The 25,507-nt window shown below is 44.5% G+C and overlaps 2 protein-coding genes across 3 annotated transcripts; one reads left to right on the forward strand and one right to left on the reverse strand.

The window, feature by feature from the left end:
* The first annotated feature begins 12,333 nt into the window (after positions 1–12,333).
* Positions 12,334–13,221, forward strand: LOC149588991 (uncharacterized). Of its 2 annotated transcripts, XM_089861906.1 has the most exons (3): positions 12,334–12,625; positions 12,691–12,891; positions 13,108–13,221. In XM_089861906.1, the coding sequence occupies exons 1-2, from the start codon at positions 12,392–12,394 to the stop codon at positions 12,850–12,852; spliced, it is 396 nt and encodes a 131-aa protein (XP_089718032.1). In that variant the 5' UTR covers positions 12,334–12,391; the 3' UTR covers positions 12,853–12,891; positions 13,108–13,221. The 2 variants fall into 2 exon arrangements, with proteins under 2 accessions (XP_089718032.1, XP_089718031.1); XM_089861905.1 differs by lacking the exon at positions 13,108–13,221 and having other exon boundaries at positions 12,691–13,088.
* An 11,046-nt stretch (positions 13,222–24,267) lies between these two features.
* On the reverse strand, positions 24,268–25,189 carry LOC149588992 (uncharacterized). The gene is made up of 3 exons (XM_089861904.1): positions 24,860–25,189; positions 24,660–24,791; positions 24,268–24,572 (listed from the first exon to the last, which is right to left on the reverse strand). The coding sequence occupies exons 2-3, from the start codon at positions 24,700–24,702 to the stop codon at positions 24,274–24,276; spliced, it is 342 nt and encodes a 113-aa protein (XP_089718030.1). The 5' UTR covers positions 24,703–24,791; positions 24,860–25,189; the 3' UTR covers positions 24,268–24,273.
* Between the last annotated feature and the right edge of the window lie 318 nt (positions 25,190–25,507).

Consider the following 25,507-nt stretch of genomic DNA (forward strand, 5'->3'; position numbering starts at 1 on the left):
CCGGCTGACGGGCAACGCCGAGTGCCTTCGCTCCTTACAAAAATGGAGAAAGAATTAAGAAATATGGGGGAAAACCTCAAAAAAAATTGAGGAAACAATAAGTTTCCAAGGATGCCAGGTGTCCCAGGTAACGATAAATTTTTACGTTGGAGGCCGCCGGAACAATGGCACTGAGGAAAGAAACATTTGTACAAGTGGCAAAAAAATGTGGAATTTCCCGGAAAAAAAATTTCCTTTAACCTGTAAACGGGCTGAATGGTCTTTCGGGTGCGATTTGTTGCCATCTTTTTAAATGGCGGCCAAAAACTTAAAACCCTTCTTTATGAAATAATGTCCGCATGAAAAGTAGCAAGAAATGTCCCGACGGGCTGACGGGCAACGCCGAGTGCCTTCGCTCCTTACAAAAATGGAGAAAGAATTAAGAAATATGGGGGAAAACCTCAAAAAAATTGAGGAAACAATAAGTTTCCAAGGATGGCAGGTGTCCCAGGTATCGATAAATTTTTACGTTGGAGGCCGCCGGAACAATGGCGCTGAGGAAAGAAACATTTGTACAAGTGGCAAAAAAATGGGGAATTTCCCGGAAAAAAAATTTCCTTTAACCTGTAAACGGGCTGAATGGTCTTTCGGGTTCGATTTGTTGCCATCTTTTGAAATGGCGGCCAAAAACTTAAAACCCTTCTTTATGGAATAATGTCCGCATGAAAAGTAGCAAGAAATGTCCCGACGGGCTGACGGGCAACGCCGAGTGCCTTCGCTCCTTACAAAAACGGAGAAAGAATTAAGAAATATGGGGGAAAACCTCAAAAAAATTGAGGAAACCATAAGTTTCCTAGGATGCCAGGTGTCCCAGGTAACGATAAATTTTTACGTTGGAGGCCGCCGGAACAATGGCACTGAGGAGAGAAACATTTGTACAAGTGGCAAAAAAATGGGGAATTTCCCGGAAAAAAAATTTCCTTTAACCTGTAAACGGGCTGAATGGTCTTTCGGGTTCGATTTGTTGCCATCTTTTTAAATGGCGGCCAAAAACTTAAAACCCTTCTTTATGAAATAATGTCCGCATGAAAAGTAGCAAGAAATGTCCCGACGGGCTGACGGGCAACGCCGAGTGCCTTCGTTCCTTACAAAAATGGAGAAAGAATTAAGAAATATGGGGGAAAACCTCAAAAAAATTGAGGAAACAATAAGTTTCCAAGGATGCCAGGTGTCCCAGGTAACGATAAATTTTTACGTTGGAGGCCGCCGGAACAATGGCACTGAGGAAAGAAACATTTGTACAAGTGGCAAAAAAATGGGGAATTTCCCGGAAAAAAATTTCCTTTAACCTGTAGACGGGCTGAATGGTCTTTCGGGTTCGATTTGTTGCCATCTTTTTAAATGGCGGCCAAAAACTTAAAACCCTTCTTTTTGGAATACTGTCCGCATGAAAAGTAGCAAGAAATGTCCCGACGGGCTGACGGGCAACGCTGAGTGCCTTCGGTCCTTACAAAATTGGAGAAAGAATTAAGAAATATGGGGGAAAACCTCAAAAAAATTGAGGAAACAATAAGTTTCCAAGGATGCCAGGTGTCGTAACTTAGATATTTTCAAGTAAATAGCAGAAGGAGGTATTACCCTAAAAGAAATTAAGACCCCGGGAACTCCAGTCATTGATAATCAAGGTTATAAATTTGAGAGAAATTTAGGATGTAAGTAAAACTAATGAAATTAATATCCCCTACCAGAATAGGTTTAAACATAAGTTTTTAGGTCCAAAGTTATCTTTTTCTATCTTAATAAATATTGATTGTTTGCATCTGATCTTATTTGACTTTTTTGACATACAAAACGCGGATACGCTTTTGGTCCAAAAATTTTATGAGCCACCCCGTTTATATTTATAACTCACTCGCCACTACTAACTGCAATGATTCCCTTAATGAGTATACTCGAGGTTGGACCAAGGGTGTGAAGTAACGAAGATTGGGTCTTTATGATTTTCCCCCTACCAAAGATCTAAACTTTATTACCTTCGAACAAAAAGGCTAATAAATTGGCGCAGTCGGCAGGATTCGAAACTGAGAAATCTTATCAAGTTTAAGGATTTCTAATCGTTAAAGAGCAAAGTCTGATTATGTTAAATGTGTTAAGATAGGTCAACTGAAAAAAATATATAAATAAAAAGAAATTTGAGCAATCACAATGACGCAAATAACCCTAGACTCGTCAGATCTGTTCCTGTTTATATCCATTATCGTACGTGTGGTATCGATATGGATATTCAGAGATACGATTTTAAATATTTTGATAAATGGCGTTAAAAACTTAGTGGTTTCCGCCCAACGTTCCCCTACCGACAAAACCCAGGACGATGAAGTACGACATTTGGTACGGCAAAACATTGACTCACAACGGGTATTTTTCGAAACGCTGGAAGCGCTACGGGACAGTTTGAAAGGCTTAGAAGATCGGAAATATTCCCCATCTTCATCGAAAAGTTCCAGTGAACATTCAGATAATGAAAACTCCCCTTATCATTTGAAACGTCATTCCAAGAGAAAATAATATTATAATTGCCCAACGGAAAGAATTACCCCAAGACCTATATTAACGTCAACCCCTTATGACACAATTAATCATGAAAGAATGAAGAAAGTCACTCTACCTCCCCCAATAAACGATGACCCTCTTTCGCAAGAACCTTCTAATACTATAGCGAAAGAATTACACACTACCGAAGACAACCCTTTAATTTAGGAGATACTACAAATAACCGCCTGGAATCGCTTAATCATAAAATTAAAAGCGTATGCCGTAGAAACGCACCCCTAGACGAGTTCTACATCGATCTCAAACTCCTGTATCATTTTATTGAAAATCAGCATGATTTCGAAAAATTCAAAGCTAAAACCAAGACAAAATTTCAAAAATTAGACACAAACGACAAAGACGTCCTCCACGCCAGTAAAGTAATTGCTGAATTGTGTGTACCGCAGATGGTGGATAGAATAACAAAAAACTTATTGAAAGGCGTCACTGTTGCCGATTGCTACCCTATTGACGTTTCAAACGATAAGGGGAGTTTTCATTATCTGAATGTTCGCTGGAACTTTTCGATGAAGATGGGGAATATTTCCGATCTTCTAAGCCTTTCAAACTGTCCCGTAGCGCTTCCAGCGTTTCGGAAAATACCCGTTGTGAGTCAATGTTTTGCCGTACCAAATGTCGTACTCAATCCCATTCGACCTAAAAAACCCGCACTTTGGTGGATTTACGAGTCTTTCCCCGAAAAACTCGCACTTTGGGTTTTCCTGATGGAATTTAAATAAAAAAAATGCCGGGAACTCAAAGTGAAAATTAAATTAACTTAAAACAATTTAAGGCCTACGTAAAATGAACACTAGATCCAAACATTTTCTAAATTATTATTTTAAAACTAAGGATTATAAGAACAAAATAGTAATAAATGAGGAAAATATGACCAGGGATAGATATACTTTTTTTAAGACGGAATAAACAATGTTTGGCCCTTACTTCAGTCCGACTCATAGACGAGTATATATAGTCCCTTCCTTCAACACGTAACCAAAAAATTAAATTATCTTATTGGCTCACCAAAACTACGTATTGGTGACGTTGAAGTTATGATCCAGCACAGTCAGCATCGTTCTAGCTTCCATTACCTCACTGTCAAATTCTTGCTGTTTAGTGCAATACTTCAGCATTAAACTGTGATACGATTCCAAAGATGAAGTGTGCGAGAATGCATTTACTTGCTTTAAATCTTTCAAAAGATTTTTATTGTGGACTATATTCACAAGCGCATCGTGAGGATCTGTGTCCGCTTCAAGCCACTTTTTCCTTCTTTCAGCATCATGGGATAACTTTTCGTGGATACAGGATTGAAAATGTGGGAGGCTGGGAAAGGTGTGTATATTTTTCACATGAAAGCAAACAGATTTCCACATGTCTATTAAAACATCAACATCGCCGTTGCACATTTCCGAACAATACCACAAGTGCCGGCTCAAAGATTTAACCCATGGATCTAAGTCTTCGTTTTTTTCTTACGAGCAGCTAATTTAATTTTGCTTCGAAGATTCTTAGACAGATGCCATACGTCAAACTGATGATTTATTTCTTCGTAATTTTCTCTAAGAAATTTTCCAATTTGTATATGCCGATCACTGGTTTGCAATTTTCACCCCACAGTCATACATTTTTCTCAAACACCTTTTCAGGCCTTCCAGTTCCATGTTGGTTGATTTATAATTGGTTTCTGCCTTATTGACTATTTCGAAATGAATGCATTTGTTTGTGTTTTGCTCCATTAAGGTTACAGTGCAATATTCTGAATTATGGCCTGGTGAATCATAACGGCCATCAGTTGAGACTTTTATTTCTGGACACTGTTTTAACTCCTCTATTACTTCAGTTTGTTCTTTTCTCCAAGCTCTCTTTATTTCTGGAACTACAAAATTACGCTGGATATCATAATAGGTGGTTTTCCAATACCCACCAATCCCATAAATTTAAAAATTGAATCAACTAGGTGAAAAGTAGCCCCAGAGAGTAATATACTAGAAACTAAAAGCAAGTTTCCGGCAGGCACTTTACCCAACAAGGGCTGTGATTTCCAAATACCCTCATGTCCATTTGTACAAATTAATTTAATTGTTAATTGAGTTCCTTCATTTACACTCTTTAACGATTCAGAAACGTCTATTGGGATGGTACAATTATTTTCATGGCAACGTACTCGACATAGCAGTTGATTAAGTTGACTCTCGAAAATTATGTATTTTTTTTCTTGAACTAAGCTCTCTTCCGCAGTTATTTCTGATTCTAAGAGGGAAGTGGAAGTACTGTCGTAACTGGGCTCGTACAATGAGGCATTAGCTGACACAAAAGTATTTTGCTCCAAATTGTCAGACTCCTCAGAAATCAGGCTCAAACAAGGTGATAAAAGTGTTTATGTCCCTTTCAAATTTGCCTTGGGTGTAGAAGTTAAAGCCGCTGTTCTTGGTTCATTACGTATTGGGCTCAATGATTGTAGTGATGAAGCTGCATAAGTGTGGTCTTTCATAGCCAAAGTGACTATTTTTTATAGAAGTCATCCAATTCTGTTTGGATACTTTCTTCCGTACAAGGCTCTCGAAGTTGGGGACGCAAGCTAGATGGGGTGTATCTTTTCCCCCCCTTGCTTTGGCTTCCCGCTCGCGTTTTTAACTTCACACACGCTAGCTTGTGTCCTCATCGATGCGGAGTATCACACCTCCTCGGTGGTGAGAGCTGGTTTACCACTACGTTGTGTGGGCTAAGCGGATACGCGCCCTTCCCAAGCCAAGGTGTTGAGGCATCGTGCCGAGGGCTGCATGGTACTGGGGAAGTAAAACTACGGTATCGCTAACGATCCCCTCGGGGCACCGGGCGACACCCCGTTGTATCTAGCCTTCCACCCGGGTGGGGGATTACCGGGTGGTGACCTTTTACTTGTCCCCTTACTCGTGGGATTCCCATGGATAAATCAAATCAAAACAACTCTAACACTACCAAACCTACGGTGCAGGGGTCTGCTCAAGGCAGAACCCACACTGATACCACTTCACAAGGGCTTGTATCCAGCGATACTCGTGCCGATTTATCGGTGCGTGTGTCTGGCAAGCCCTCGAAACGTACCGTGCGTCGTCGTCTCAAACGACGGATTGCTCGGCAAAAGGTCAAATCGGGGTCTGAAACGGTCTCCACCCCCGCTGGGGGTGCGATGGCTCGTGACAACCCAATGAAGAGGCCCAGAGCGGAGGATTCGACTCCCTCACCAAGTACCTCGCAGGCGGCGTCGAAAAAGGCTAAGTCCTATAGTGACGCCGCCAGCTCAGAAAAGATGGCCATTGTCAAAAAAGGCTATCCGACGGCGGTCATCACGGAGGAAGACGTGGGCCCAATTCAGAAGGCGATTCTAAGGGCGCTGGATGGGATACCTTCGGGGAGCCCTCTACCGCGCCTTGCGAACTTTAGCCTGACGACCGGGGCCCTAGTATACTCCTGTGAGGATTCGTTCACTGGGCAATGGTTGAAGGACAACTTAGCCTACTCGGTGGTGGGGGATGCGGTGCTCTCAGTAATGAGAGCTAGCGAACTCCCTAAGCCGTTTAAGGTAATGTTCCGCACCAAGGACCAGATCACCAAGGAGCCGGCGGTGCTGTTTCGGCGCCTAAAGGCCCTTAATGCAGGTTTTGCCACTGAACGCTGGAAATGTATCCGGACGTACGTGGACAGGGCCGTACGGTACTGGGTACTGCTAATTGATGGCTCCTCATTGGAAGCCATTAAGAATGCTGGTTTCGTGGGCTATACTGGAGTGGACAAGGGTTCCTTCAAACTCCTTCAGAACACGGAAACCACTAAAACCACTGTAGCCGAGTCTGCGGCGGGGGGTGGGACTAGCGAGATGGGGGATCTCGCGGAGGAGCTCTCTGGTGTCGCTCTAGGCACAGAGGGGGAGGGGGGGGGGTGGCTCATTCGGAAGTCTGTTCTTCCATGGATGAGTCCACCCTACTGGAAGAATCGGATGGGACCCTTCGGGGTTCAGCCGATGAGCGTTCTAGTGGTCCTGGTGAGGGGGAGGATCTTGGGACTGGGAGCTCGCCTGTCGGGGGGAGGTGCCATTAGCCCTCTCGGGACCGATGAGGTGTAGCTAGGTCCCTTCTGAACCCCTCTCTTAGGGACCATGGGGACGCTACGTGCAATTCAAATCAATTTGCACCATAGTAAGGCGGCCTCTGCGGTACTCTGCAGGAGGTTTGCTATAGAGGGTCTTGATCTGGCCCTCATACAAGAACCGTGGATTTGCCATGGCAAAATCCTCGGTCTTGACGCGGCGGGGTCACTATTCTATGACCAAATTGCTGCTAGACCTAGGGCGTGTATTTTGGTTCGGAGGGATCTTTGTTGTATCTCTCTACCGCTGTACACGTCCCAGGACACGGCGGCCGTGAATCTAGTCCTGGCCACTGGGCATGCCAAGTTGACTATCACGGCTGCCTCCGCATACTTTGCCCACGACGCGGACTCTCTCCCGACAATTGAGGTGATCAATTTGGTCAATCAATGTGAAAAGAGAGGGGACAAACTAATCATTGGCTGCGATGCCAATGCTCATCACATCACGTGGGGCAGCTCTGACTGCAACAAGAGGGGTGATGATTTACTAGAATATTTAGTTGGTTGTAAACTCTATATTCTTAATCAAAACAATGAACCTACTTTTGTTACTTCTAATAGAAGGGAGGTCATTGACCTCACGCTAGCCACAGAAAACCTCGTGTCTTCCGTGTCTAACTGGCATGTGTCAAATGAACCGTCTCTGTCGGATCATAGGCACATCTGCTTTACTGTCGCGATTACTTCTGTCCCGGCGGGGACGGAGATACGCAACCCAAAACGGACTAATTGGGCCGGCTATAGGGAAGACCTAATCCTACGCTACGGAGGGGGTCACACTCTTAAACTTACTTCACCTAAGGATCTTGATCGGGCTGCTGGTGATTTACAGTGCTCCATCATGGAGTCGTTCCACCGGAACTGCCCACTTAAGACCGTCAACCGCTCGAGGCTTGTCCCTTGGTGGAACGCGGATCTCAGCCGGCTTCGTAAATACACGCGCAGGCTCTTTAACAAAGCCAAGCGCACGGGTGACTGGGCTGGATACAGGCAGTCCCTTAACACCTACAACAGGGCCATTAGAGCTGCTAAGAAGGACTCCTGGCGGACCTTCTGTGAGCAAATCTCCAATGTCCCTGCCACGGCTAGGGTCATGAAGATTCTAGCGCACGACAGCACACATCGACTTAATGCTATTAAGCTACGGGAGGGTGTGTACAATAAATCTGGGGCTGAGACTCTCAAGCATATGCTGGAGGTCCATTTTCCTGATTCTACTTTTATTAATCCAACAAACCCTGACTCTCTCTACCCTGTCCTGCACAGGGCTAAGAGGGAAGACTGGCTTGTAGCCAGACAGGTTGTCACGATTCCCAAGCTTCGGTGGGCTGTCAACTGTTTTGAGCCCTACAAGTCTCCGGGACCCGATGGGGTCTTCCCTCTGCTTTTGCAGGCGGGCTTAGACCACATCGCCTCTCCGCTATGCAAGATCTACAGACTTTGCATTGCTCTCGGTCACATACCTCGTGACTGGAAACGCTCTAGGGTCATCTTTATTCCAAAGCCCGGGAAGGCTTCCTATCTCGAGGCGAAAGCATTTAGACCCATATGCCTGACCTCCTTCTTCCTCAAAATTCTGGAGAAGTTGGTGGACAGGTACATCAGAGACCAGGTACTTTCGGTAACTCCTCTCTCTTCTTCACAATTTGCCTACCAAAAAGGCAAATCCACTGAGACGGCCCTTCACGGCCTTACGAATTGCCTGGATAGGGCATTCGAGTTCCAGGAAATTTCACTGGCTGTCTTCCTCGATATCGAGGGGGCCTTTGACAAGGTCTCTAGCTCGGTTATTACTGAAGCTGTTGAGAGATTTGGCATCAGCGCCACTCTTGGCCGCTGGATCAAGTCCATGCTTACCGACCGCGAGGTGTCGGCGTCCCTCCTTGGGGACTCTCTAGGGGTGACTACCAGCAGGGGCTGCCCTCAGGGTGGAGTGCTCTCCCCCCTGTTGTGGTGCCTGGTGGTGGACGAGCTCCTGGGGAGGCTCGGGGGTGCTGGGGGCTGTTGCTGCTTCGGGTATGCGGACGATGTAGCGATAGTCTTTACGGGGAAGTTCCCGGATACTGTCACCGCGCTTATGAGATCTGCTCTCTCTAGCGTGGAGCAATGGTGTCAGGCGGTTAACCTCACCGTTAATCCTGATAAAACTGTCCTTGTTCCTTTTACGAGGAAGAATACTAAGGATCTGTTCAATGATATCTCTTTCTTTGGCCAGGTCCTGACAAAGTCCTCCGAGGTGAAATACCTGGGGGTGACTTTTGATTGTAGACTCACATGGAAGCCGCATCTTGATCGGTGTATTAAGAAGGCCAAGATGCTCTTCTGGAGGACCAGGAGCTCTGTCGGCCAGACTTGGGGCCTCAACCCCAAGGCTGTACACTGGCTCTATACTGGGATCATCAGACCCATACTATCTTACGGGGCACTTGTCTGGTGGACAAGGGTCCGGCTTAAGACGGTGCAGGCTGCCCTGCGCAAGCTTCAAAGGCTTGCCTGCATTGGTGTTACGGGGGCCATGAGATCGACCCCAACTGCTTCCCTGGAGGTGCTCCTTGACATGCTTCCTCTTCATCTCTTCATTGAGGAGGAGGCTGTCATGGGAGCCTACAGGCTCAACATTAGTGGCTGTTGGGTTCCAAGACTTTGGGATTACAGCCATACGAAGCTCTTTCGGGAGTACGCCGCACTTGAGCCGTCGCTTACGATGTGCTCTGACAAAACCGTTACCAGTTTTGATTTCACTAAGCCATTCAGCATCCACTTCCCCAGTCGGGCAGAGTGGACTAACCTGCTGCCTCTTGGCACTGGGGGTGAAACCATTTGGTTCACCGATGGCTCCAAGACTGATTCCGGCGCTGGCGCCGGCTATTACTGTCAAACCACAAGGGTCGGCTTTTCTGCTTGCCTGGGCACCTTCGCTAGTGTGTTCCAGGCTGAAATTGCCGCGATCTGTTATTGCGCAGATTACTGTATTAACAAAGGGTATACCGGACGGACTGTGAGAATTTATTCTGACAGTCAGGCTGCCCTGAACGCTCTGAACCAGTGTCAGATTACTTCTCAACTGGTGCGTAGCTGCCTCGACCTGCTAGCGCGACTGGCATCCTGCAACAGGGTTCTGCTGTACTGGGTGCCAGGGCATAGCGGATATTATGGCAATGAGCAAGCCGATAGATTTGCGAAAAGGGGTGCGGAGGCCAAGCTCTTGGGGCCGGAGCCGGCCGTCCCCATCCCCTACAGGCACGTCAAACGGTGTCTGCATGACAGGTTAACTGTCATACAAAATCAGCTCTGGCACAGCATGGAGGGCCAGAGACAGACAAAGTTGTTTGTCGATGGTCCCTGCAGGTCTCGTGCTAGGGACCTAATTTCGCTCGGCAGATGGGATATTAGGCTGGCCACCGGTCTTTTGACCGGGCATTACCGGCTTAATAGGCACCTCCATCTGATGGGTTTTGCCGACGACCCTCTCTGTAGGTCGTGTCAGGAGAAGGAAGAAACATCCGCCCACGTACTTTGCGAGTGCGACTACTTCGCCTCGCTTAGATTAGAATATTTTGATTCACACACCCTGGAACCCTCGAGGGTCTCCTCTCTCACGGTGGAGCGAATTCTTCACTACGCTGCAGCTACAGGCCTATTCAAGGCCTGATTACGAGGATGCACAATATGCCTTTGGCATCGGTGCTAGGGCGCGTACCCTCCTCATCAACAATAATAATAATTCTTCTGTACAAGTATCTGTCCCAATGCTAACTTTCTCGGCATCATCCCACAAGTTACCAACGGTCTGTACCTCAATTGACCTTGAAATAGGTATTGCACTTCTACAGAAACTCTATTAGTTAATATTTCTTCTGACACAGCTTGGTCTTCACCGAAAATATCTATTGCTTCAGAAGCCCATTCACTCGTTTTGGGGAAATTCAATGAATTTCATAGTTTTCATAAAAGGGGGAGACCGCCTTTTACCCCTGAATTCATCCACCGTTCTCTACCCGGTGTCGGGCTGCCAGATTTTCTGTGAGCCAAACCTAGCAGACGATTTTTCAGTATACCGTTGATTCTTCCTATAGAATGACGGAACACTAGTTTAAAAATGAGTTCTAAAACGCCAAAACAATTTTTGAAAGGCTATTTCGATTCGCTTCTTGATGAAGACAAACTAATTTATGAAAAAAAGTTCCTAAAGTTTGTTGGTTTCGATCCTTACGAGGAGAAACTTGATAATTATACCAGTGAAGCATCAGAATGGCCAAGGGTTCAGTTCCCAGATATTTCTATGTATCTGTTACAATGGGCAAATAGCATTGGTGACGTAGCCATTACCCCCTCTGAAATAGCTCTATAGCTTTGCGCGTGCTGACAACTGATATTGTATTTCAGCACGCGCATTCTTTACGGAAGGATTAGGCTTAGCTAGTTTTATGGTGTAAAAGAATTCTGTGCATTTTACTGTTGCTGCTACCATGTAAGTTCAATCTCTATTTAAATCAGTGTTTACTGTTATTGTCCAGTTTTGGCCACTTCATGACAAGCTCCAGTTACAAACTAATGTTGAACATTTCTTATGAACTTATGAGTTATCCATGCTCGGTCTAGACAATTCCATTCTCTTCCCTCGGCTATGGCACCCTAATTTTTCCAATTTTTCCACCGCCTAAAATTTAAAGGGATAGTTCAGCCTCAGTTTATACATAGTTTACAGACTAGGACGATTCATACCATTTACACAGTACGCCAGGCTTAAGGTGTTACGCAAGGAGGCCTGACTCACTGAATGAGTCTAAAACCAGGCCTCCTTCTGTAAATGGTATGAATCCTCTTAGTCTGTAAGCAATACAGGATGAAATTTACCATAGTCTTACCTTTAAGTAAAACAAAGGTTAATACCAAAATAATAAATGTCTTTATTTCAAAATCTAGTCAACAACATGGATAGACTGATATCTATCTCGGATAATTGTAATATTACTGTGAACGTATATTACGAAGGAGCTTACGAAGGACCTGAAATGGGCCGCGGAGAAAGACGTCATGAAGGGCGACACCCAATTGTTCGAGACCACCATGATAATATCAACCGTCCACAAGACCAGGTTGAAGAGGACCAAGATCCGCCTCTAGAACCAGAAGAAATGGACCAATAGAATTTTAGGAAACAACCCGCCGCACAGCCGCGAATACGGCGGCCTGTTGGCCGACCTAGAGGTGGTCGGCAAAATTTGCCAAGAAATAAAGGACGAGTGAATCGCAACCAACGTCCTCAAGACGCCCATCTTAGGCCATTAAATCAACAAAAATTATAAGTAACAATTGAATATTTTATTGGTAACTATGAAAATATGTTTAAATTGTGTTTATATGTTATGTTGTGTTAATAGTATTATTACTTTACCGAGTTAATGGTGAAGAAGTTGCTATTTTTACGGTAAACCTAAGTTAAATAATCTCACGTGATGGCATTTTCCACTCTCACATATAATAGGCTTTTTGGTTATAATTACTAAATGACATTACATTAAATAGTAGTTAACTGTCCAATTCCTAGTTTATCCACATAGTCTGCATTTGTAATTAATCAAGTTGTTTCTTATCTAATTCAAATAGGCTGACAAAGAAGTCGAAAATACAATGCTACATGAAAATAAAATTTTCATGAATTTTGAATATATCTTATAAATTCATGGTATACTTTCTTCTACATTTAAAGCTGAGAATGGCTCCACGTGCGATAAAAGTATCGGAAAAACAACGTCTAGTGATACTAGACCATTTTGAGGCTCACCTTGAATTAGTTTCTGCGAGGTTATCTGCGGAATACACAAAATTCGCGCAAGATAGATCGTGGGCTCAATTGGCAGAGATGTTAAATACGGATGCACTTTGTGCAGTGAAAGACGTGAAAAAATGGAAGAAGGTTGGTACACCTTTGACGTGGTTTTGTGTTAAGTACAGTCATTTGACTATTGTTTATTGCTTCAGTCATGGGCTGATTGGAAATCGGACACCAAAGGGAAGGCAGCTGCAATTAAGAATTCAGCCTGTGGGACCGGTGGTGGGAAGAAAAGCCCCGTAGAATTAACCGAGATTGAAAAACATCTTCTAAGCATAATTGGTGAAATGTGCGTTGAGGGTAACGCTTAGGTAATGGAATTTGGGTTCGGTAATCAAGCTGCCCAAGAAGTAAGATTTAATAATTATCTTTAAATGTTTATGCGAGGAGCAAATCAGTCGCTTAACGGTGTGTACACGGAATAAATCACACTTCTTTTATATTAATATTCATTTGGCCATAATCTTAACAAAGAGCAGTTGTTAAAAACGGATAATTGAATTATAATGTGCCTTCTAACATGCCTATCTTATAATAATTTATTAAATGTAAATTATCCCGATTAGGAACTAAAATCTCATTCGCATGCGGAAAAAACCATTCGCAAATTGCTGACGACAGTTTGTCGAAAATCGTCCTTTAAATTGAAAGCCAGTGAATGGCTGTTGGACGAACACACCGGCTGCTCATGCGCCGAAAAAATGTCAAACTGCGTCGCCGAAGGTCCATAAGTCAAATCCATCAACTAGTTAACAATATGGATCGCCTATTTTAAATTTCCGAAAATTGCACGGTAAGAGTTCAACTCTTTAATGGGGATGAAGCTAATCGCGTAAGAAGCCGCCGAGGTGATAATAGGGCGACCCGCCCGAGTCCGTGGGAAGGCTCCAAGGCCCTGGGCCGACCCTCCACCTGGAATGCGATGTGGAAGGCCCCGAGGCCGTGGTATTGGAAGGCCTCGAGGCCGTGGTATCGTGCCACCCCAAGAACGTGGGGATATCATGCCACCCCAAGACAGTGGGGATATCATGCCACCCCAAGACCGTGGGGATATCATGCCATCCCGAGGCCGTGGTATCGGCCGTGGTAGAGGATGTCGGTACGGCCACTCGGGCTTGCTACAAGAGAACGAAGACGAGTCCGTGGTATAAATCATTTATTGCTTAAAGGTGAAAATTTACAATTATATTATACAATTCCGATAAAAGGGGCTGCTGGAAGCCAAGGGGGATCGTTGGAGCCTGTCCCTGGGTACGGAGTCGTTTTGTAAAGCCTTTCCCTCTCCCTATCCGTAATGGCTATGGGGGGGGCTCGAAAACGGAGGAACATCCTGGTAAAAATGTGACGTCATTCATTGGATACACTGCTTCGCGCCATCTCGCCCCAGAAAAATAATAACAAAAAACATATGTTAAAACCGGTTGGAAAATGTTCGATTTTGGCCCTTGGTCTGTCAAGGAGACCGTGACACGTGCATTTTTCTTACCAGTGGAGATGTAGACGCGATTTCTCTTTTATAAAATCAAGAATAAAAGCGTAATTAAGGATATTTCGGTAGATCATAATTATATCTGTTGTAACGGCTCATGGAGAGAGAGAGAGAACGCAAGAGGTAACAACCAAAACAACTTTATTAAGATAAGACCGCCATCGGACCGAATGCTCTTTTTCATTGTTAAACTTTGGTATATATGTACAACTTAAAAAACATGTGACAAGTTAAAAAACGATAACATATTAGTAGGTTATTTTTTTCCATTATTGGAGGAGTTCCAACACCTCCCCTTTTAAGTAAGATCGTAGGACTTCTGGCGGGGATCCATACTGATGCGCTCGGGTATCCTCTTTACTCGTCCGGACCGCCGTACTCCCTCATCCTCAGAGTCTGCGTCTGGTAGGTTGAACCGTACATGGCGTTCGGGAGCGGGCACTGTGGTCCCAGCAGGAACTCGGTCGGGATTCACTCTTCGGTCAGGGATGGGTAGATCGAATGTGTCCATGAATACGGAGTAGGGATTGCCCTTTTGATCGTTGTTCAGACGGTGGTAAAGTTGATTGGCATGGAACTTCTTGGTAGTGGCATCATCCATAAGAACATCATAAACTACGCCTTTGACCGTTTGAATTCTTCCTGGATACCATGTCTTTGACTGGTGTTGCCGAGCATAGACTAGGTCTCCGACTTTGAAGATGCGTCGTCGAGCCCCATGATGACGGTTGAATTGTCGCTCCATGGTTGGATTGCGCTCGGATGACGAAGAGGCCGGAGGATGTAGAAGGTCTAGCTCGGTACGAAGTGTTCGGCCCAAGAAGAGTTCTGCAGGGCTTTTCTGGTCTATACTGTAGTTAGGGGTTGAGCGGTAGGACAGCAGGAAGACGTCTAGCATATACGGGACATCTCCTTCGCCCTTGAGTTTTTCTAATGCCCTCTTGAAGGTGTCCACGAAACGTTCCGCCTGCCCATTGGATTGTGGATGGTACGGCGGGGAGAAGATATGCTGGATCCCTTTTCGGGAACAGAACGAGGCGAAGTCGTGTGAAGCAAACTGGGTTCCGTTATCGCTCACCAGTACTTCCGGATAACCATAGCGTGCGAAAAGGTTGTTCAGGACGGATATGGTGGCGGATGACGTGGTGGTTTTCATGTCGAAAATCTCGGGATACTTGCTATAGGCATCGACGACTATAAGATACTGGTGGCCGTTATGGGGACCGGCGTAGTCGATGTGTATCCTCTGCCAGGCCTTCACGGCTTTCGGCCAGGAATGCAACAGAGTCTTGACAGGCAACTTTGCTGCAGAGCGACATTTGGAACATTTCTTCACGAAGTCTTCAATTTGAGCGTCCAGAAAAGGCCAGTAGGCGTGAGCGCGAGCCAAAGATTTCATCCTACTGGTTCCAGGATGTCCTCGGTGAAGTAGTTTCAGGATTGTTGCTCGTAAGGGGTAAGGTATTACCACTCTATTCTGTAGAAGCACACAACCCTGCTCGATAGTCAGCAGGTCCTTCCTTCTGTGGAATTGTTCGAGGGTGGTTGCCTCAGGTGTCGCTCGGATATTCTTTAATGTCGGCCACCCATTCCGAATATACCCGACGACCTTCTGTAAGACTGGATCCGACTGAGCAGAGGATTGAATGTCTTGGAAAGTGACGGGAAGCTGTCGGACTATGGCTTCCACATCGTCTGTGACTTGGAGACTTGCGAGTACGATGTCGTCGTCCGGAGAGGAATGTGACGAGATAAGTCTGGACAGGGCGTCGGCCTGCCCGAAAGAGGTAGTCTTGCGGTATTCTATCTTGAAGTCATAGGCGATAAGAATGAGTGCCCAGCGTTGAAGACGGTTAGCAGTATGTACCGGTACGCCTTTCTTGCTTCCAAAGATTGCTAACAGCGGTTTATGGTCCGTGAGCAGAGTAAAGCGGCGCCCATAGAGCATTTTGTGGAACTTCTTGACCGCGAAGGTAAGCGCGAGACCTTCCTTCTCGATTTGACTATAGTTCTTCTCCGCCGGGGTCAATGCCCGTGATACATGAGCTACAGCTTGAATTGACCCATCTGGCATGCGATGTTGGAAGACTGCCCCAAGTCCATAATCGGAGGCATCAGCAGCGACAATGATGTCCAGTGTAGGATCATAGTGCGTGAAAAGGAGATCTGATTGAAGCGTCATCTTCAGTTCCTCGAAAGCGTGCTGACATTTAGGTGTCCAAGACCAAGTCCGTTTGGATTCCAATAATTCGTCCAGTGGTTGTCTCATGAAACGCATATTATTAACGAAGACCTGGTAATAGTTCACCATTCCCAAAAATGAACGTAACGTTGGCAGGTCAACTGGTGCTGGCATGTGGACAATAGCCTTGATTTTCTCGGGGTCGGGTCGTCGACCAGTGCTATCAATGATAAATCCCAGATATTTTATTTGTGTCATGAATAGCTTACACTTCTCGAGGCGAAGGCGGAATCCATAATCTTTAATGCGGGAGAGTACTTCTTTGAGGTGTTGCTGGTGATCTTCGAAGTTACGACTGACAATGATTATATCATCGAGGTAAGCTGTTGCGAATTCAAGTCCAGCAAGCATTTGGTCCATTATGGTTTGGAAAATTCCCGGAGCGGATTTCACCCCAAACGGAAGTCTCTGATATTGGAAGTTCCCGAGATGAGTGGAAATGGTACAAAGCGGTTTAGAAACGTCGTCCAGTTCTACTTGTAAGTATGCTTCTGATAGATCCAATTGAGAGAAAAGTTTTCCCCCGTTGAGTGTCGCAAATATGTCTTCCGGCAGCGGTAATGGGTGTTGATTGAGTTCTATGGTCTCATTCAGGCCGGTGGAAAAATCTGCGCAAAGACGGGTGGTGCCGTTAGGTTTTCTTACGCTTACGATTGGTGCTGCCCAATCAGTGTGCTCGACGGCTTTCAAGACATTTGACTCTTCCAGGCGTTTGATCTCCATTTCGATAGTTTTGCGAGCAGCGAACGGAACTGGCCTGGCTCTACGGTATACTGGAGTACTTCCGGGTTTGAGAGTAAGACGGGCTTTCGCTTTAGTACACAGCCCCAAACCGTCCTTGAAGACATCCGGAAACTCGTTCTTCAGCGTCGCAAGGCATTCGGCGACAGAGGAGGCAGTACAGAGGTTAATGGCTTGAGTACCGGGTCGAGAGCATTGTCGTAAGCTCTCCAGAAGACCGAAGAAATCCAGGGTTTCCACTCCCAGTAGGTTTAGGGATCCGTCTTTTGCCAAGTAGAAGTCGTGTTGGATTTCAGCTGGTCCCAGTTTAAATTTCGCCGTGGCTTTCCCAAGGAATGTAGTGCTCGATCCATCGAATAGCACTCCTTGCTCGCTGCAGGGGGTTAACTTCGGCTTACCAATTCGTTCGTAAGTCGCCTCATTGATAATGTTGCCTTCCGCTCCACTGTCCAAGTAGAAAACTACGGGAACGTCGTTAACCAAGAATTCCCCCGTTACGAGTTTCGAAGGGCGCATGGAATTCAGGCTGACTGTATTGATCTGGCTTCTGTCTGGTTTCCGGTGTCCGGATACCCGTTTCTGATTTTCGCATTGACTAGCGAGGTGACCAGTTCGAGAGCATTTATGGCATTCAGTCTTAGCGTGCGTGCATTCCCTGACCCAGTGCATCTCTCCGCAACGAAAACAGGCGTATGGCGGCGGTTTCGAAGATCTTTGAGATGACTTGGCTCTTCGCTTCTCGGGAGATCTGGAAGGATGCCGTACAGAAGTCTTCCGACGACGGAAGCTGTTGATCGGCGTGGCCTTTGCTTGGAAAACCGTCTGTTCAGTCTTCGTAGCGACGATGGTCAGGACTTCGTCAATGACATTCTTGAGTTCAATGTTGGTCTCGGTATTTAACCGTTGCAGGATTCTGGTTCGTATGGATTCGTCTTCTGGTCTGGACAATCCACATAGGGAAACTAGAATTCCGAATTGATCTTCGGTCAAATCGGAGAAATTGAAGCGCTTTAGAAGTAGTTTAACGCGGTTGAAATACGGGCCATAATCTTCATCCAATTGACGCTGGATTCGCATTAGGTTGAATCTTTCTATGAAGAGTGTCTGTTTCTTCCCGAAAAGTTTCTTGAGGTTCTCTACTGTCGTTGCATACGAGTAGTCGGTTGGCTCTTTGGGCATACAGGACCGATAATACTCGCTGAATGCTTCGTTAGACAGTTTCGAGACCAGATACTTGACTTTGGCAACGTCGGTCAGATTTGGGACACTAATATCCACGAGATAGTCAAATCTCTTCAGCCATTGTTCCAGTTTGTCGCCATCGTGTTCATCAGGCTCGAAGATTGGAATGTCAAGGCAAGCTATTGTGGATGTGGGTGCTGGAGTCGAGGTTGACGGACCGGAGGTTCCTGCTGTCTGGAGTAGAAGGTCGATGATCCTTTGGTTCTGCTGCTGGGACGCTATTTGCTGCTGCATAAACGCGTTCAACACGTCTCCCAGAGCGGACGAGGAGTCGGAGGATCCGCTTTCCTGCTTTGGCATGTTGTCGGAATCAGTATCGCGACTTTACCCGGAAAACCGTAACGCGACTATATCCGAAGACCGTAAAACGACATCCCACTTCTGACACCACTGTTGTAACGGCTCATGGAGAGAGAGAGAGAACGCAAGAGGTAACAACCAAAACAACTTTATTAAGATAAGACCGCCATCGGATCGAATGCTCTTTTTCATTGTTAAACTTTGGTATATATGTACAACTTAAAAAACATGTGACAAGTTAAAAAACGATAACATATTAGTAGGTTATTTTTTTCCATTATTGGAGGAGTTCCAACAATATCAAAAAATACAATTCAAAGAAACCCACAAAGGCCCAACGGAAAAAGATTGAAGAAGGTAAGTGAATATTTACAAAACTTGGGAGCCAGCTTGCCAGTACCCAACTATCTATAGACAAACTTGTATAAAGCGCGTGCTAATATAATACTTTCTTATTTTTTCAGGCATTAAACTTGATGAAAAGTACTTATAAGAAAATCTAGGGGCGATTCTTTGTAGTTCTTCAGATTTACAAAAGGTGACTTTTGTTGGGAGGCCGAAGCCAATTGTTGTAAGTTCTTAGTGCCATGTTATAATGTTAGCTCCCAATTAAAAATAATATCTCTTGTGTTAGGACGCTTTAGAAGAAATCAAGAAAAGTAAAATTACAGAGCTTTCAGAAGATGGATTCGACTTTTTATCAGTATTTATGGATGACAAACCGGGGCTTTTAGATAAAGAAAATTTTACAGTAAAAGACACGGGCTTTTTACCAAAGGAGAATTTGCCGAGGAGTTAAAAATGTCTTTTTTACATATGGAGCCATTTAGGATGCTTGGACCAAAGGATCAGGGTGTATCGACTTAAATTTTTACTCAACGTCTTTTCAATGAACTTTATTCTAATTATTTGGAAAAAGAAAAATTCGCTAAGAAGGTCAAAGAAACACAAATCAAAAAGTCAGACTTAATGATGCAGCAAGAGACAAAGAATTGAAAATAATTCAACAGATATCTCGGTACACAGTGAACCAATTAATTAGCCTCTACGGAAGCCCAAAATTTTCAAGAAAGTGCTTAGTTAATGTTGTTGTTTGACGCAAGAACGACTCTGGGTTTAACTGGTTATAAACTCTTTATTAATTTAAGTAAAACATTATTTCCGGGAATACAACTGCTATCTGAGAACAGATAACTGGGAACTGAGAACTGAGGAACTGACAAACGTTATCGGAATGTTATCCGGTTATATAGTTAAGGCATCGCGATAAAAAATAAAGATTACAAGAATGACCGCGATGCATAAAAAGCACAAGTATAGAAAATAGAATCTGGATATAGATAAAAAACAACCGGTATTATCTCTAATTTCCAACAGTCCCTCTTAATATCGGTGGTTTCAATCTTCTATCCAGGGGGTGGTCAATTAATTATTTCCAGTCCAAGGGCTTTGACGCAGAAGAGGTGCTTCGGACGGAACAGGCTCTTCGTACAGATGTCAGCTGGCATTTCCTCTGTTGGTAGATACCGCAAGGCTATATGTCCCTGGTCGTAGGTGTCTCGAATGAAGTGGTGCCGGATATCAATGTGCTTCGTTCTGGCATGGAAAACAGGATTCCATTCCGGGTTGTTGCTTGCAAGGATCAGGTCGTCGACGTAGACTCCAATGATCATAACATCTTCCGCGACTCTTAAAACGTATAAGCAGGGGTCGCTCTTCAATGGTATCAGTCCAATTTCCAAAAGTCTTTGATGTAACTTCTTGTACCATTGGCGGCCCGATTGTTTTAAGCCGTAGAGGGATTTCTTGATACGACAGACTTTATGTCCCTCTTCTTCCAGGTCGCTGGTCCATTTCTTTGCTCTGGCAACGATTGACTTGTCGAACCGGGTTGACTTGACGATTTCTTCGAGGGATTCTGTTAATCCTTCCGGGACGACCATATATATTTCCTCCTCGAGTTCGCCATTAAGATAGGCCGTGACGACATCCATTTGGTGGACTTCCAAACCGATTTCCACAGCAAGGGCCATGAGCAGTCTTATAGAGCTGGATCTAATGACGGGTGCGAACGTCTCTTGGTAGTCGATCCCTGGTCTCTGGGCAAAACCTTTCGCTACGAGCCTGGCTTTCCTTTTCTCTACTTCTCCGCTGGGTAAGTACTTCGTTCGGAAGACGAGACGATTTCCAAGGACCTTTTGGTTTTCCGGACAATCAACGATGTCCCAGGTTTCGCACTTGATAAGCGAAACGAACTCTTCCGTTACTGCTTTCCTCCAGTCGTTTGCGTACGGAGAAGCCAGGGCTTGCTTCATGGACAAAGGTTCTGACAAGATGGCTAGGTTTGCTGACTCATCGGACAGGGTTTCTTGCTCGTCAGTAGCCTCTTCATTAGACTCTTCTGAGACGCTCGGAATCATGTTGAATGATTTCTTCGGTCGTCCGGGTACTCCAGTTCTTATTTTCCTCGGTCTTCCGGGACCTTTCTTCAGAACGAGGGTTTCTGACGGTTCTTCAAAGACGTCCTCGTTTTCCTGGGCATTAGGTTCTTCCGGGGTTTCATCTTTGAACTCCTTTTTGACTTCTTTGAATTCTTCTCTTCCTGGCGGTTTTACAGCGTGTGTAGTGGCCGGGATTTCGATTTCGCCTTTAGCTTTGCCTCCGTATTTCAGGTTTACTTCTGGAGTGACGAAATCATCATATCCGCCTTGTTTATTAAATTCTCCCAGAAACTTGACATTTCGACTTCGGTAAATTTGCTTCTCGGACGGAACCCAGAGTCGATAGGCCTTCGAGACTTCAGAATAGCCGATGAAAACGCATTCTTTGCTCCTGGCTGCAAACTTCCCCTTCCTTTTATCTTCGTCCAACAGCAAAGCTTTGTCGCCAAAAATCTTCAAATGTTGCAGGGATGGCTTCTTTCCGGTCCATCTGGTAAATGGTACTTCTCCATTTATGCTCCGGGAAGGACAACGGTTTCGAATGTAGTTAGCCGTGGCCATCGCTTCTGCCCAGAATGATGGTGGAAGTTGCGCTTGTATCATCATACATCGGGCCATATCCAGGAGTGTTCTGTTCTTTCTTTCGGCAATGCCATTCTGTTCCGGGGTGTATGGTACGGTGAGCCTTCTTTTTATCCCAGAGTCTTTCAGGAATCTGTCGAATTCATTGTTGCAGTATTCGGTTCCGTTGTCGGACTGCAAGGTCTTGATTTTTCTCCCGGTTTCCACTTCAGCTCGTTGCTTGAATTCTTTGAAGGCTTTCAACACTTCGCTCTTGTGTTTTAAGAAACTGACTTCACTCCACCGGGAATAATCATCAGTGAAAACGACGATGTACTTGGCTCCACTCATCGACGTTACTCTCATCGGGCCGCATACGTCAGAGTGTACTATTTCCAGGACATGCGAGGTTCGGCTATCTTCGGTTTTCGGGAACGGCTCCTTCGATTGCTTTCCTTTGATACAGATTTGGCAGATTCCCAGGCTCCCATCTTTTTCAATGTTGAGTCCCGTAGCCAAATTCTTCCGGGCCATTTCCTTTAAACTTCTCTCGTTTAAGTGACCGAGTAGGAAATGCCAGTTTTCCAGGTTGCTTCTAGGCTTTATTTCCGATTGCACTGCATGGACCGTTTCTTCAGCCTTTCTCAGGAAATAAAGGTCTCCAACTCTGTCAGCAACTGCAATCACTTCCCCGGTTGCCGTCTTAATCCAGGCCTGCGACTTCTTGAATATGACCTCACGTCCTTTGTCTGTCATCTTGGCAATGGATAGGAGATTTGTTCTTAAATCCGGGACATGAAGGGCTCGTTCCAGGCGAAGAATTCGATTGTCGCTGCCATTCGTTGCGTGTACTTTTACTTCGCCAACACCTCGTATCTTCGTTGACTCTGCAGTGGCCAGGTTTAAAGATTTCGTGGTCTCTTCGTAAACGTTGAAACAGTCTCTGCTGGAAGTCATATGCGAGGTGGCTCCGCTGTCCAGGCACCAGGAATCGTGATAAGCCTTCAGGTGCAATGCGAATTCTTCCCCGGCCAAATTTTCTGCCAGTACATGATGGGCGTTTTCCTTCTTTCTGGTTTTTCTTTCTGAACCATTGTCTCTGTCGGGGCAATCGGCTACCTTGTGGCCGGGTTTCCTGCATCCATGACACTTGTACTTGAAGGTCGTGCTTCCTCGTCCACGTGAACCTCTTCCTCTACCCCTTTCTGCAGTTTTCCGGGAAAAGTGGTTACTGCCCATCATCGCATTCTGCACGGGTTCGTCTTCTCTAGAGCTCTTAGCGTCCGATTCCTCCAGGATCTTTATTTTTAAGGCTTCCGGATCAGGTAACGTATCCCTGGACTCTATTGCGCACCGGAAGTTCTCATACGATTCTGGTAGACTGTATAACAACATAATGGCCAGTAGGTCGTTGTTTACAGCTACTCCCATGTCAGCCAACTTGTCTACTGCATCGAAGAATTCTCGGACGTGATCCCGGACATCTTCTCCCTCCTTCATTTTCTTGAGGGTCAGTTTCTTCAGCAGCGTGGCTTTCCGGGCAGGTCCACTGGACTGGTAGATGGATTCGAGCTTCTGCCATAGTTCCCGTGAGGTGGTGCAGTTCTTTACTTGCTTCAACTCCGACGGACTGATCGACAAGATTAGGTCCGCTCTTGCTTTCCGATCATTACTGTCCCAGGTAGCGACCGCCTGGGCGTTTCCTTCCGTTCCCCGCACCGGAGTTGGCCTCGTTGAAGTTCCATCTACGTACTCCCAGAGGTCGTTCTTTTGAAGCAGGGCTTCCACTTGCATTTTCCAGGTATCATAATTATCCTTAGTTAACGTCTCGATTCGTCCCAGGTGATTTCCGGCCATTCTCCGTTTGACTCCGCACCTTAAAGGATAATCTTCCCGGCGTTGAACTTCTTATGACTTCTAAACCTTTGCGCAGTGGAAGCGTGCTGGGCCCATAACCTGTTGTTGTTTGACGCAAGAACGACTCTGGGTTTAACTGGTTATAAACTCTTTATTAATTTAAGTAAAACATTATTTCCGGGAATACAACTGCTATCTGAGAACAGATAACTGGGAACTGAGAACTGAGGAACTGACAAACGTTATCGGAATGTTATCCGGTTATATAGTTAAGGCATCGCGATAAAAAATAAAGATTACAAGAATGACCGCGATGCATAAAAAGCACAAGTATAGAAAATAGAATCTGGATATAGATAAAAAACAACCGGTATTATCTCTAATTTCCAACAGTTAAGAAGAGTGATGCAACCGAAGCATATCACCGGTGGACTGCAACTCAAGATAGGGGAGGGTTGTTATATTTGTCAAAACTAGCATATGATTTTTAAATATATCTGTGATAAGATAGTTCCTTTTGTGCAGTGTGATGCACCTTTAAGAGACAATGAAAATAGAAATGCTAAGATCATTGATATTTTAGAGGAAGATATATTTATAATGGAAAATTGGGAAAAACTATGGGGGGATGAGAAGAAAAATTTGAAATCGGCCAGGAGAAAATATTTTAGAATTCTTATTAACTGTCACTTGAAGGGATTAACGAGAAGCATAAAAATGTATACCAGAATGCAAAAAAGGACAGTTTAAGTAGCAGCGGTATAAGGAAAGAGCTTAAAGTTCTAACCCATAGAAATTTAAATAAGCCTTTCACTAAGAGTAAAGAAAACTTGATTGATTGATAGATGTATTTATTTATTTATTTCTCCAATAAATTTTCTGATTTATTATGGGTTTGTGCAACATCTTGTGGCTCTTCATGAAGTTCCTTACGAGCAATTGTTTTTCGGTTACACCGTTTTTTCTGGGTTGGCGTGCAATTTCCATTTTTAACTTTAGGTATAATGGATTTCATGAGTTTAAGTCTTTTAGCCCCTTGCCCATATTGACTAACGGTGGGATTTTCCCTAGAACCACCAGATCCTCTCTGACGTCCAAAATAGTTTTCAACCAAATGCTGATTTAAATTCGCTGTTAATATGTAGGGTGCTCCTTTTTCTATCAAAAATTTTACAATCTCTATAGTTGAATAAACTAAAAGAATTAAAGAGAGTTAGAATTTGGGATTATTCTAGTTTATTTTACCTGTTATTCTTATGCCTTCAAGAGTTTCCCTACCAAGTAGCATTTTATTGTTGTCGAAATCTTCTTCAACTTCAATTTGCTTACTTCAGATTCCCATTCGTCTAAGTAACCGAGAAAATCATCCTCTAGCCACTAGAAATAATTTAAAGTTCTTAAAATTTCTGGAATTATATATTTTGTTAGTTTTTGTACTTTAATACCTTAAAACGCCAGTCAGTTAAGTTCATCAATGGTTCTAATTCAGGTTTCTTCTTTGTGAAGAATGCGTAGGTGTTAGAAATATTCAAGATGTCAAAAAAAGCGTCAAAAAGTCTTAAAAACTTGACAGCCTCTTCCGCTTTATCTCCCAACCAATTGCTCGACAGCGTTGGCGGTAGTACTGCTCAGGATTTGGGTTGAAAGCTTTACTCTCATACAACTGTGCGCATTAGGATACACATGATTGTATGTCAACTTGGGCGCTAACCTTAGCAAGGACTTTGAATCAATTTCATAAGCATTAACTATATGCTGCCATAGCAAATGTTTTCCATTTTTTTAAACGTCTGATTGGTTTAACTGAACCATCTTTGTGTTTCTTCATTTTACCACTCTTGTTTAGTCCATTTTTAGATGTTTTATGTGACAAACATCCGACACGAAATACAAGGTTTCAGCGATATTGAAAGGATTTTTGGTTTTATACCCCACTCTGTGATTGTTTACTTCTTTATCAATCTCCGTGGAAATTTTAATTAGTTTCATATTCGTGGAAGCTGTATCACATACCACAGCGAGAATTCGAAATCCCGCTGTCTGTAAACTCTCGATACCCTCCCAAATTAAGGAATATAACTCTTCTGCGTGTA

Source organism: Phalangium opilio, unplaced genomic scaffold (genome assembly GCF_054372755.1).
Source record: "Phalangium opilio isolate 3A_F unplaced genomic scaffold, DU_Popi_V2 ptg000523l_1, whole genome shotgun sequence".
Taxonomy (NCBI): Eukaryota; Metazoa; Arthropoda; class Arachnida; order Opiliones; family Phalangiidae; genus Phalangium; species Phalangium opilio.

Coding starts and splice junctions, on each gene's coding strand:
- LOC149588991 (XM_089861906.1), top strand. CDS start 12,392: ATGGTATACTTTCTTCTACATTTAAAGCTGAGAATGGCTCCACGTGCG. Junction 12,626..12,690: donor ACGTGAAAAAATGGAAGAAG/GTTGGTACACCT, acceptor TTATTGCTTCAG/TCATGGGCTGATTGGAAATC.
- LOC149588992 (XM_089861904.1), bottom strand. CDS start 24,702: ATGCTACTTGGTAGGGAAACTCTTGAAGGCATAAGAATAACAG. Junction 24,573..24,659: donor TGAAGGCATAAGAATAACAG/GTAAAATAAACT, acceptor AATTTTTGATAG/AAAAAGGAGCACCCTACATA.